A 13,927-nucleotide genomic window follows, 5' to 3' on the forward strand; every position below is an offset into this window, starting at 1 on the left:
TTGTTAGATCCATTTTGCCATCTTTTCTCAAGACAACAAGAAAAGATGATTCCAAGATACTTATCTCAATAAGCTTTTCCAGTCATCTTTGTCAAGTGCCTGTGTTCTTTGCTCATTTTATGTATTTTGTTTCTCCTATTTTAACCTTTTTCTTTGAAACTGTCTCTAAGGCCAGCATCTGCTAGTGTACCTCTAAGAAGGGTTGGGCAATAATACGATAATTATCAAATAATTTAAATTCCTTGATAATGATACTTGTGTAATGGTTATTATTTTTGTCCTGTGGTATATGCCACCAAGATGTTAGCAGAGGATCCTATAAGTCCTGGAAATTGTGAGGTGGGGCCTCATTGGACTTGTTTTTCCAGCACATCCCACAGATGCTGAATTGTATTTTGAATTGGGAACAGGAGGATTCTTTGTCATGGTCCTCAAACCATTTTGTAGTGTGGCAGGGCACAATATCCTGCTGAAAGAGGTCGCTGTCATTGGGCATTACAATTGCCATGAAGGGATATATGTGGCCTGCAACAATCTTTAGTGCATTAGAACAATCTAGTCAAGAACAGTCCATTCAGCCCAATAAAGCTCTCCAATCCTATCCATTTTATTCTTCTAAAAAATACCAAGTCTAGTCTTTAGGTAGGCGGTACATGTCAAAGTAACATACACATGAATACCAGGACCCAAGATTTCCCAGCAGAACATTACCCAGAGCATCACAGTGCCCCTGCCAGCTTGACTGCCTCCCATAGTGCATCTTGCTGCTATCTCATCCCCAAAAAAAAACTTAATTCATCCAACCAGGCCAACTTCTTTCATTGTTCCATGGTCCAATTCTGACACTTATTTGCCCATTGTAGGCACTTTCGGCAGTAGATAGGGTCAGTATGGGAACCCTGATCAGTCTACAGCTACACAGCCCCATACAAATTAAGCTGTGATGCACTGTGTAGTCCAACATCTTTCTGTCATGGCCAGCCTTAAGTTTTCCAGCAATTTGTGCCACAGTTGCTCTTCTTTGGGATCTGACCAGAAAGGCTGGCTTTTGTTCCCCACAGTCATCAATGAACCTTGGGCACCCATGACCCTGTCACTGATTCACCAGTTGTCCTTCCTTGAACCACTTTTGGTAGTACTAATCTCTGCATACCAGGAACATCCCACAAGACCTGCCATTTCAGAGATGCCCTGACACAGTCATCAGTTGATTGGTGTAGGTCATTTTGTAAAGTTTTTGTTAATTTCTGGAATGTTATTTAAGTGCCTTGACCTACGCTGTCTTGTTTAACATGCAAACTTTGCATTTTATGGATGTGTTTCACTACACCTCATTCAATTTATTTTACAGGAAATGTTAGGTTAAATTCTGTTAAGGATAAGTATGTAAGCACATGAATATCGCATCACCTTTGTCTTCAATTTTGTTTGATCATATGTGAATTCATTTTCATTTATTTGCTTAAAAAATGCACACTTTAATGGATTCTTCTGATTCTTTGTGCATTCTATTCCATTGTAGTTTAACTGAAAAGTTGTTTTTCTGTTGCGGATAACATAACTCATTAATTGCAATATATTGCAATAATTATCATTACCATCCAAAGTAATTTGTAATATAATACTGTATATAGTATTATTTATTTCTCTAATAAAGACAGGCAGAAAAAACAAAATTCTGCCAATCTAATGTAATCAAATAATTCATATTAAAGTGAAAAAGGATTATTGTAGATAAACTTTGTAAGGATAATCAAGACACTTCAGTACATAGTAGTGGTACTGTCAGAGAACTCCCACTCATTGTTTGGTAACTGTACTTTAGATCTAAATAGACCAGCACATTGTAGGTGGCACTTTGTATACCCGTAGGCTAGGAGTGGGCGATATAAGCAACATTTTATATCATGAATATGAACATTGCCCTCCATGGCCTAGACAATTGGAAACAGGTGATGATTAGAGGGTGGAATGACTGGTTGAAGTGCATATGTATTGTCACAAACACAAGACAGAGTCACATTAAGGTTTGGGGCAGCCACCCGTATAATCTGGTATCCTGGCTGCAAAAGTAATTTTCAGCAAATACAGCACTAATGTCCACAAAACCGAGTCACAAACAGAACTGAGGGAATAGGGTAAAGGTAGAGGCTTTTAAAGGTGAAGACAGGAAGTGAAGTCAAAGGGGTCGGGCTCATGTAGGTCTTCTGTCATTGGTGCGGGCCCGGATGTGACATCACAGAGGCTGAGCTGGTAAGGTCTCCTTCCATTGGCTCTGTCCCAGAAGTGACATCATAAGGACCAGGTGGAATCTCCTGTACTCTCTCGGTGTACTCTGCCACATCCCGATATGTCTCGGAACTATCCTTACTCAAGCCCTTTAGCTGCCTACCATGCACACGTGTGTGACAGTATGTAATTTGCTTTGAGTAGTGAAAAAAAGTGCTATATAAATGTAAAAATGATGATATCTGAAAAATTTTGGACTGTAATGGGGTAGACCTTTAGCAGTAAAGTGATGTACCATGTTAGCTGCTTATGGATACAAGAAGTGAAGCAAAATTGCACCTTTTATATGCTGAGTTGATTACTGCATGTAATCTATCAAGGCATTTTGGGCCTCTTTTTCGGGCATGGTGTAATCAGACCTAAAAATCTAAATCTAAAAATCTAATACAGACATATATAATATATGTAATATCTTGTATGGACCTAAGAATGTCTAAAATTCAGTTGTTCTAAGTTTTCTTTTTAATCTTTAGATCTTACAAGTTTTATTTTTATTATATGTAAATGGTAATGTAGACTGCAATTAAACAAATCAAACTTAGAACATAATTACAATATATTAAATACTGTTTTAGAATGAAGACTGTCTTTTAGCAGTGCAAAAATCTCTTTAAAATATTCACAATGTGCCACCTCAAGTGTGCTGTTTTCACACAACTTAGAATACAAAGTGCACAGCCAGCATGTGTGCCGAGTGTCTTAGAATAGCAAAACTGTTGGCATACAATGTACACACCTAGGGCCAAAATCGTCTGGAGGAGAGTGAGACAGCAATTCACATTTGGGAAGCAAACGTCACTATGTGCAAGTGTATGTATGTGATTTGGTACATGTGCCAGCATTTTAATGTAGATGTACTCAAATACTATTTTTATTTTTTTTTAAATTAAAAGCACCTCATTCATGACCAAGTAACATGTTCCAATCAGTCCCCCATTTTTACAATGAAAGTCTACTGTTCATTGCTTACTACCTTTTTCATCTCCACATTAGCACCACCACATGCCACATTGTGTTAGAAGGTAATGCAATGCCGACTCCCCACCTCATGTCTCTTTTGATGAGCTAAACTGCAGTGAGAATTATATATGAAAATGTTTCCTGGTTGATAGATTTCTATCAGTGTCTCATTTCTACTGGTGTACTACTCACTACTATCATATGCTCATATGCCTTACAAAAGGTGGGGAAAAACACATAATTAGATAATTAAAAAAAAAAAAGGAAAAAAGCAAGCTTTAGTGAATGCCTTATGTTCATATCTCAGTTTTATTGCAATAATTCCAATATTATGTGACCACAATTTTGGTTAATATCATTAGCTGTATATAATCATTGTGCCTATATAAAATTCTGTATGTACTTTTAACAACTAATGGCCTTTTATTTTATTGGACATAATGCATTTAAGGTATAGTTAAATGTATTTTACAAAGTACAGTCTTTGATCAAACATTGTGATAAACTCTTTATTCAAAGTATTTTGGTTGAAATCATAGAAGTACTGTACATCTTAAATACATATTCATATGTACTGTGAATGAGAGGACAAAACGAAAACCTTAGCTATAAAGCAACTGGGACAATGAGGGCAAGAATGCCAAAAGTTATTTGTATCCCTTCATCGTTTACCACAATATAAATAAGGTAATATTTAAGGCAAATCATCCCACTACTGCTTCAGTACCAGTTATAAGTGAAAGCAATTATAAGTACAAGCAGCATTATGACAACAGTGGAAAATAACCTCAAAAATGGGAAAAACCTTTTCAACTGATTAAACACAGAGAATATTCCTCAAAGTTGCTGAGAAAATGACCTAAAATATTCAGCAGCTTATTGATCACATGTGATGACTTGAATGTTCCAACAATGCTCCTTTCATAAATTTTCAAGTCCTCAGCCTTAGGAAATGGACATTAGCTTTGGAAATCAAAGAGCTATACTCCATTATAAACAGATTTTGCCTTATGAAGTCACAGAAAGGGCACAAGAGGAATATGATTAAAAATAAAACTACTGTTAACCAATGTGTACTCTGGCAGAACATAATACCTTCCTCTCTGCTATACTGTAGGTACTTTTAGCCCAGACCATTCATAGTGTGAATATGCTTTTTCAGGCCTAAACCTCATCTTTACTAACATGAGGCCCCTGTTAATGTTGAAAAGTTTAATGGAACTGTATACACAGATCACTGTCTGTGCAATGTGAAGGACCTATTGCAATTCAAAATAACCCTAAAGGTCAAACTAATTATGTTTTTGACAAGATAATTAAATTGATGGGCTCTAGATTAGGTCTAAAAACAAAAGTTTAGAATACAATATTAATGTAGTGTTTGAGTTAATTTTTTATAATATATTTTTGTGTTCATTAGGGAAAAAACACAAATCCACAAATCATCCTTTAAATATCACCCATTTAAAAAAAATATATTCTTCTCTAAGATGATGATTGTGCAGTGGGCCAGACAGAAACTGTTACCATGACAACTCAGTGTCAAGTAAGGTAAGTTTCATCTAGATTGTATAGTATGCTTTCCAGTGAAAGTGGGAAAAAATGCATTAGTTTAGTCCTTCTTTGACCATGTAAAGTAGGTATGCTCAACCCTGACCGTGAAAGACTAAGCTTTTGTTCTTCCCAATTTCCTAATTTATTTTCTTAATGACAGTTTTTCTTGTTAAATGAGCTAAATTGGCTTGCTTAAACTTTTCATCCACTGTCTTCGAAATTAATGCTAATATAACTTTTAATTGTGCCACTCCATATCAAATCAACCAATGGCCCACGCTACTTGGACTCAAAAATTCTGGAAAACTTACCAGGTGTGTACCCATGTTAGTCAGGAGACTCCTTGTAAATTGTAAAGTAAGATCAATACTTTTCAAGATACAGCCAGTTTACCGAGGGGAGGGAGGTATCAATTTTATCCGGCCTCATAGCTCAAGAACTAAACCACTGAGCAGGCTCAGACTTTGCACGCTGGGTCATTAATTGGTATAGTATGTGATAAAATTAAAACATTTGGTCCAGATGACCCTGCGTGGTCAGTCCCCCCCAAACCTTGAAATTGACCAAAATTTAATTTGCGTTTTTGGCTTAGCTTTGTCTAGGTCTCACAAACACATATTTGTAACCAACACACACTTTTGATTTTTTTCCTTGTTCAGATAACTATGTACTGTAGGCTTTCTATAAAATAAATAAACAGAAAAGTAACTGTATCAGAGTTTGAACAGCAAACCTCTCAAATCCAAATAAAATCATATTGGATTTCATTTTCAGAGCGCCCTAATGTCATGAGAGAATGTGCAGATATTTTTTTTTAATATTTTTCATTTATTCTACATTGTCCCTTCTTTCTCAAAACACAAACCATACTTTTCTTATGCAAATCTTTCATTTTTGTTTTTCATCCTAAACTTAGGCTGAATGCACCATGTGACAATAATGGTAATCACTGAAGCTTCAATCAGTAAGTTATCAAAAATGTCAAACTTTATTTCATATAAAATAACAATGTCCTATCTCATGTTGCTGAACAGAGAACGCCATTCTCCATGGCCAAAAGAGTCGCTGTTACTTGAGAATTACACTGTTACATTCCTACAGAAGATAATCTGGTGAAAACAGTCAATTGACTTTCTGAGTATTCACCACTGAAGCAGCAGCTGAGATCCTGTGTTCTCGCAATCATATTCCTGATGGATCAAATGTGTCCCTCAGATTAGACAACTTGGAGACTATGTTGGGTGCATGTATGATGAAAAATGTTGGATCAGTGTGATTCATGACAAGAATGAAGCAGAATTAGACATCCTGTATGTTTCATGCATCCAAACTATCCTGCACAGTCCTTGGCCTCATAGAGGCGATATTTGTTGGGTGCCATTACAGTATGTCATTGCACTGCTTAGTGCACCTTCAGCGGTACTTGGGTGGCAGTACCATCTTGACCTCAAAGTCAAAGATGCTCTACACCCTGCACTTCAGTATAAAACAGAAATGATATAGGTTACATTCCTGCAGCTGCAATACCAAGATGTTAACATTTCATTATAACTAGTGTTGTATTTAATGATAAATCAAGCAGCTGTTGCTCATGTGTTGTGCTTAATGTGCCTTTGGGGATTTATTTTTTGCATTTATCCTATACCCATTGGGCAGAGTGGTGGCTCTGAGGCAAGCGATCTGTGCCAGCAATTGGAAGGTTGCAGGTTCAAATCTCATAAATGCCATAAGTAACTCTATTCTGTTGGGCCCCTGAGCAAGGCACTTAGCCTTAAGAGTTAAGAGTGGAAAATAAAAATAAAAGTAAGACTTGTTTTTTTGAGAAAGAAGGAACCATGTAGGATATAGGAAAAATAATCTGGACATTCCCACAGTGCATTAAGCTTGTCTGAAAAATAGACCCAACATGATTTTTCACCATTTATTATCTATACTAATAAAAGGCAAAGCCCTCACTGACTTGCTCACTCACTCACTGACTCATCACTAATTCTCCAACTTCCCGTGTAGGTAGAAGGCTGAAATTTGGCAGGCTCATTCCTTACAGCTTACTTACAAAAGTTGGGCAGGTTTCATTTTGAAATTCTACGCGTAATGGTCATAACTGGAAGCTATTTTTCTCCATATACTGTAATGGAGTTGAGCTCAATGGCCGTGGGGGGCGGAGTTTCGTGTGACATCATCACGCCTCCCACGTAATCACGTGAACTGTCAACGCAGTACGTAGAAAACAAGGAAGAGCTCCAAAAAGAGCTGAAGAAAACATGCATTATACAATTGAGAAGGCAGCAAAACAATAAGAAGCGAGCCACTGACACATACAACAATATTCATGAGTGCAGCTACTTCGGAAACAAAGCACGGTGTAAACCTAAAGTTTAAATTAAGTTCATAGACAGGCTGCCGCCGGCGTTTGTCATGCCCACAGCTAATGCGGGATACAAGTTTAATGAGAAGACGCAGGATATAAATGAGAGTTTTGATCACTTTGTAACTAAGTTAAAATTGCTGTTGAAGGGCTGTGCTTATGCAAATTCTGAGAGACTGTCTTTCTGGGGGGATTGACAGTTAAGGCGGGTGGGGGAGTCACGTCATCATCTCCCCTCCCATTCACCTCATTTTGCTCTGAGCTGAGCTCCGCAGCTAACGCAGTCTTGCGGAACCAACTTTGTGACGCTGCCACCAAATACTCACAGAAAAATCCACAAGTTAATACAAAAACGCTGTCTGTAGAGTATCTCCACACTCTGAATCCTCCAGGCACTACTTACAAAAGGTTACATTGACAATTGTGTTACGTTATTTTTAAAGTCTTTTCTTTTCTTAGCACAAGCACAGCTGAGAAGCTTCGATGCATGTGCTCCATAACACGTTAAAAAATAACGCATTTAATCACACTTTGCATTCCAAGCAAAGGGGAACGTCTGTCAATGCATGATTTCCTGGTACACCGATTACATTAATCAGCGTTCCCGATTCATTTTACCCTCCCACCCCCTTGGTTTGAGAAGAAGTATGAAAAAATATGAGGTTAACGCAGAAAAGCAGATCACCAATTGAAGCTTTATGAATAATGGATACTTTATTTGCCATCAATAATTATTTTGGTAAAGCCATACTCGGTGTAATCCCCCTTCCATTTTATAATTTTTCTGCGACTAGCCATGATTAAATGAACGGTAAAAAAGTAAGAGCGAAGCGAGGGTGACTTATTCAGGCAGGCAGGCGACAGCTCAATAGCTCAAATTTGGATATAAGTAGGTTCTATTTAGTCGCCAGAAATATCTTTGGTAGGAATGGAAGTTGAATTTAGTCTTTAAATTTCTATGGTGAAGAAAAATTTATGCAATGATGACTAAATTTAACTTACATTCCTACTAAACATATTTCTGTCGACTAAATAAAAATTACTTATATTTAAAATTTAAATAGAACTTGAACAGATACGATAGTTCGTAATACCCACGCAGCACTAAGTGCACGTAAGAGCAGGAGTCATCCGTTTTAACAAGCAGCGTATTACACTGACATGAAATAGCCTGCCCATTTAATTATTTAGGAATGGATAGATAAATTAACATTTTGTACAAATAATATTTTTAATTTTTCTTCCTCGATGGATTCTGGCACCCCCAGCAACAGCTGCTCGCACCCCAAAGTAGATATGTATACACTCACCTAAAGGATTATTAGGAACACCATACTAATACGGTGTTTGACCCCCTTTCGCCTTCAGAACTGCCTTAATTCTACGTGGCATTGATTCAACAAGGTGCTGAAAGCATTCTTTAGAAATGTTGGCCCATATTGATAGGATAGCATCTTGCAGTTGATGGAGATTTGTGGGATGCACATCCAGGGCACGAAGCTCCCATTCCACCACATCCCAAAGATGCTCTATTGGGTTGAGATCTGGTGACTGTGGGGGCCATTTTAGTACAGTGAACTCATTGTCATGTTCAAGAAACCAATTTGAAATGATTCGAGCTTTGTGACATGGTGCATTATCCTGCTGGAAGTAGCCATCAGTGGATGGGTACGTGGTGGTCATGAAGGGATGGACATGGTCAGAAACAATGCTCAGGTAGCCCGTGGCATTTAAACGATGCCCAATTGGCACTAAGGGGCCTAAAGTGTGCCAAGAAAACATCCCCCACACCATTACACCACCACCACCACCAGCCTGCACAGTGGTAACAAGGCATGATGGATCCATGTTCTCATTCTGTTTATGCCAAATTCTGACTCTACCATTTGAATGTCTCAACAGAAATTGAGACTCATCAGACCAGGCAGCATTTTTCCAGTCTTCAACTGTCCAATTTTGGTGAGCTTGTGCAAATTGTAGCCTCTTTTTACTATTTGTAGTGGAGATGAGTGGTACCCGGTGGGGTCTTCTGCTGTTGTAGCCCATCCACCTCAAGATTGTGCGTGTTGTGGCTTCACAAATGCTTTGCTGCATACCTCGGTTGTAACGAGTGGTTATTTCAGTCAAAGTTGCTCTTCTATCAGCTTGAATCAGTCAGCCCATTCTCCTCTGACCTCTAGCATCAACAAGGCATTTTCACCCACAGGACTGCCACATACTGGATGTTTTTCCCTTTTCACACCATTCTTTGTAAACCCTAGAAATGGTTGTGTGTGAAAATCCCAGTAACTGAGCAGATTGTGAAATACTCAGACCGGCCCGTCTGGCACCAACAACCATGCCACGCTCAAAATTGCTTAAATCACCTTTCTTTCCCATTCTGACATTCAGTTGGAGTTCAGGAGATTGTCTTGACCAGGACCACACCCCTAAATGCATTGAAGCAACTGCCATGTGATTGGTTGATTAGATAATTGCATTAATGAGAAATTGAGCAGGTGTTCCTAATAATCCTTTAGGTGAGTGTGTATGTATGTATATATACACGGGTGTGGCGGAAGTGCCGGGCTCCTGGGATAATCAGGCACTGGGGCGCCGCCTGGCAGTGGCCACGGGTCCCTACAGGACTGGGCTTCCAAGCCCTCTACCCGAGGCCTCCAGTATAACCAGGACGGACGCCCCCTCTCGGTCTGGAGGAGGCACAAGCCCTCCTCTGGTCCTCCTGAGCGCCCCGGCCCGGGACCACACGGGATATACCGGCATCGGGGCGCCTCCTGGCGGTGGCCATGGGTCCCTACAGGGCTGGGCTTCCAAGCCCTTTACCCGAGGCCCCCAACATAACCAGGACGGATGCCCCCTCTCGGTCTGGAGGAGGCACAAGCCCTCCTCTGGTCCTCCTGGGCGTCCCGGTCGAGCTCCAGCCCCGGCCGGGGACCACAATGTGTGTGTGTATGTATATGTGTGTGTGTATGTATGTATATGTATATGTATATGTATATGTATATGTATATATAGACACACACACACATATACAAAACAATTACATTGTCAATCATGTTACGTTATTATTAAAATGTTTACTTTTCTTTTTCATTACTTCTTTAACACAGTACTTCTATGCTGTGAAGCGCAGATATTTTGCTAGTTATATATAACTAGGGGGTTCTGTAACCTGCTTGCTTCACTCACCAACCCCTGGGAGGGCGCTATACACTAGCCACTTCGCGTCTCTGCCACTTGTGTATGTGGGTTTCACTTTCACCAAACAACAAATCTTTTAATTCTCGCGGATACGCCTCTTCATTTAGAAGAAACACTACTTTTCCCTGATGACAACACGAATTAGACAATCTACATGTCTCCAACATAAAGTTTAAAGCCGAACAATATCTTCATACTTCTACCATATCACCTATTTCCAAATATTTGATCTCTTTTCGCTGTTCCGTTATTTCACAAAGTAATAATTTCCATTTGTTTGGGCTAATTCGATCTTTACTATCAGTTTTTTGAGACTTTCGAATTTTAGTTCTTTCATAATTTCTAACCTGCTCTGCGTGTGTATCACACCAACATTTTTTAACCTCTTTACGACTTTCTACTTTGTCTTCTACTGTTTGTCTTTTATTTATGACCCCACTTGGAGCTGAGAGTGCAGAAACTGTGTCTGACAATAGTATTCACACAAATGAGAAATGATTGGACCGTGGATGTGATTGTAAGTGTTTGAGAGGAGGGAAGGAATTGTCATAAGTCTCCTCTCGCGGGAAATTATCCCAGGATTTCCTTTTATAGTAGAGAGATATAACTGAGTCACAAATTTAACATTTCTTAGTACATCTGTATTATCTTCCAGAAAAATGTTTGACATTAGTTTAGTATCTTTTTGTCTCTGCATTTATATTTAAATTTTTACATATTACTATATTTAATAGCAGATTTTGCATTCTTTTTACTCATCCAATTACCACATCTTGCTTTTGCATTGTTCAGCTAAATATAAAAATTGTAATGTTAATTTAACGTTCTCAATCCTGCCTAATTTAGTTCTGGTTCATGGAAGGATACTGGTAATAAATTTATTAATCAAAGCTCTTTTAACATTCAGCTGTACAGGTATTTTACAGCAAACTTTATTCAAAAACACAAATGAGATTTTATAAGTAAATTGATCCTGGTACATACAAAAAAAGGTGGGCTAATAAGGTATTTATCATACTATTGTGCACATTACAAAATGAATAAGGGACATTACTCTGGTATCATTTTCTGTATCACTTTGTGGGTGAGCATGATGTTTTTTATTTTTACTGACTATATGTTAAAGCATGCATCATTTAATTATATGAAAACAAAATTTAAATATTCAACAAACAGAATTAATGCTGTTTCAGATGCTTGTATTTTAATTTATATATAAATTTACCTGTTTTTATTTTAACTTTGAATCAACCTGGTCTACTGTATTGCCAGGTGGTTTCTTACAGATTCAATAGTGTTAAGTTTACATTATACTCAGTTTAATTACAAATGTTATTTTAGATATATTGAATTGGTTTTATTTATACAACAGGTGCTAAGTACTGGTTGTCTCATAATTAAGAAGTAGTTTAAGGCTTAAGATTTAACTCTAGCAAAACACACACTAAAGTCTTTAAAAGATTAGCAGAGTCTGCATATTAAGTACTTGTAATTTAAGTTGGCATTTTGAGCCAAATCTTCGTGAGCAACTAGTAATCATGTGTTATTTTATCTTTTAATTGTATCTAGCAATAATTAGGTGTTCTGTTGCCATGAAAACTGTATACTGTATTTCTGTTTTGTACTTTACTCTTTCTTTTTTTAATGTTAGTTTTAAAATTTTTAGAAAGGCTTACCTTCTTTTCAGTAATGACAGTTTTGCAAATATTTATTTCTGTCCATGCTTTAAAAGAGAAATTTGATTTTAACATTTCATTTTCTGAGTGCTCATGTTTATTTGTAATTAATAAATACTGTGTTGAATGTGTTTATTTTGTTGTTTTTTCCAAGTTTAGTTTTAATATATTAAATTAATTTACTGTTTGATGCTTTATTTTAAATGTTTCGTCAGACATTGACATTGTAAGTAGAGCATAGTTTACATTGATCTTAATTTGTTGTAAGCAACATTAAGTCGACATTTGTGCTTTAAAGTTGTTAAATTAATCCATTTAAGAGATTACACTATCAGAGTAGAAAGAAAATATTGAGCCAGACACTTAAGGGTTTTGTCTCGTAATGTAGTCAACCATATATTGCCATGTTTCGTGTAAATTTTACCAAACTTTGTAGTGTTACGGTGAGTATTAAAATTACAATTACTGTAGTTTTAAAACTTCACACAAAATTAAAATTGCTTGCATTTTTTATGTATTTTGATTTTTTTAATTATGTTTCTGCGTCTTAAATATAACAATGTGAAGATTTTTTTCGGATTCAGCGGGTTAGAAAATGGATGGATAATGTTAAGTGAGTAGTATATTTAATGGTGTAAAGAGACAACTCACTAAAGCCTTTATGTTTAGGAATTACTGAAGAACACTTGAAACAACTGATGTGTTTTATTTCCAGTGTGCTTTTGAAGCAATTGCTTTAATCTCTTGATTTACAAAAAACATGCATTTTGAGTTAATGGTTTTATTTTTCAGTTAGCTGAATACAGACAGAAGAAGGCACAGGCTGATGGGCAGAAAAGACTGAAAAAGAAGAAAAAGGTACCAGGCTGTACAGAAGAAGGACATATACAAGACTGTCCAGATCATGTGCACTCACAGAGTGGAGAAACAAGCCAACAGAGCACAGCAAAAGGGGCTTCCACTGATGCTGCTGATTTTAGTATATCAAGGACACTTAGAAGTGGAGATACTATAAAACATGATCAGATCTACACAATAGAGGTATGGATATTCTTTACCTTGTACCAATTTTCTCAAACTGATGCATGAAAATTTTTAATAGTCTATGTATATCTCTACTATCTATTCACTTAAAGTTATCATATCATGGAGCACTTTTCAATCCCTTCCCAACTAATTTTATCAATATTTATACTATTAATCCCGTATTTGCTTTTCAATTTAACGAAAAAAATAATCATTGTTTAAGTATTATTAATCATTGTAACTGTTTTATGTATATTATAACTGAGACAATTTGATTAATTTTCATTATCGTCTATTAATTTCTAACAAATAGAGAAATTATATCGGACTACTAAGTTTCCAAAAGGATTATGCTACCAACAAGTCAGTTTTATTTTTATATCACAGTATTCTTCATGTATATGTAGATTCATAGACAAGCTTTATAATGAGCAAGTAGCAAACTACTACTTGTGTTCATTATTGATCTTTCTTGCCAGGAAAAAGGTGTCTGATCCTTTTAATTTCTGAAAAAGACATACCTTATTTTATTTACCTTAAATTCCAACTAAATATAAAAGATTCACACTTATGCATATGAATACAGTACAAGAATAGCCAAGGTATGTCTTTGACTATAGTATAATTTAAACAGCATAAGCTTGAAGTTTTTAATATAATATATTAAATATTGTTGCAGTAATGTGCAAATCCAATTTTACTTTTGTTCCTCATTACTTGGTTACAAAAAGCCTACAAGATGTCAGCAGGAGTCTCCTTCAAACATTGGTGCCAGTCTCATTCAGACACACCCAGAATTAGACTGATTTTGCTCTGACCAACTCAACCACATTCTTTAGCTCTTTCTGTGAAA

At 36.9% G+C, this 13,927-nt stretch overlaps 1 protein-coding gene across 6 annotated transcripts in view; it reads left to right on the forward strand.

Moving 5' to 3' along the window:
* akap9 (A kinase (PRKA) anchor protein 9) overlaps positions 1 to 13,927 on the forward strand; it is a 231,256-nt gene that overhangs the window by 21,683 nt on the left and 195,646 nt on the right. For all 6 annotated transcript variants that reach the window (XM_039736927.1, XM_039736923.1, XM_039736925.1 and 3 more), the window contains one exon: positions 12,841 to 13,089. In XM_039736927.1, coding sequence (XP_039592861.1) covers positions 12,841 to 13,089 — 249 coding nt within the window. The remainder of the gene's footprint in view (positions 1 to 12,840; positions 13,090 to 13,927) is intronic.

The sequence above is a fragment of the Polypterus senegalus genome, chromosome 15 (assembly GCF_016835505.1).
Source record: "Polypterus senegalus isolate Bchr_013 chromosome 15, ASM1683550v1, whole genome shotgun sequence".
Classification (NCBI taxonomy): domain Eukaryota; kingdom Metazoa; phylum Chordata; class Cladistia; order Polypteriformes; family Polypteridae; genus Polypterus; species Polypterus senegalus.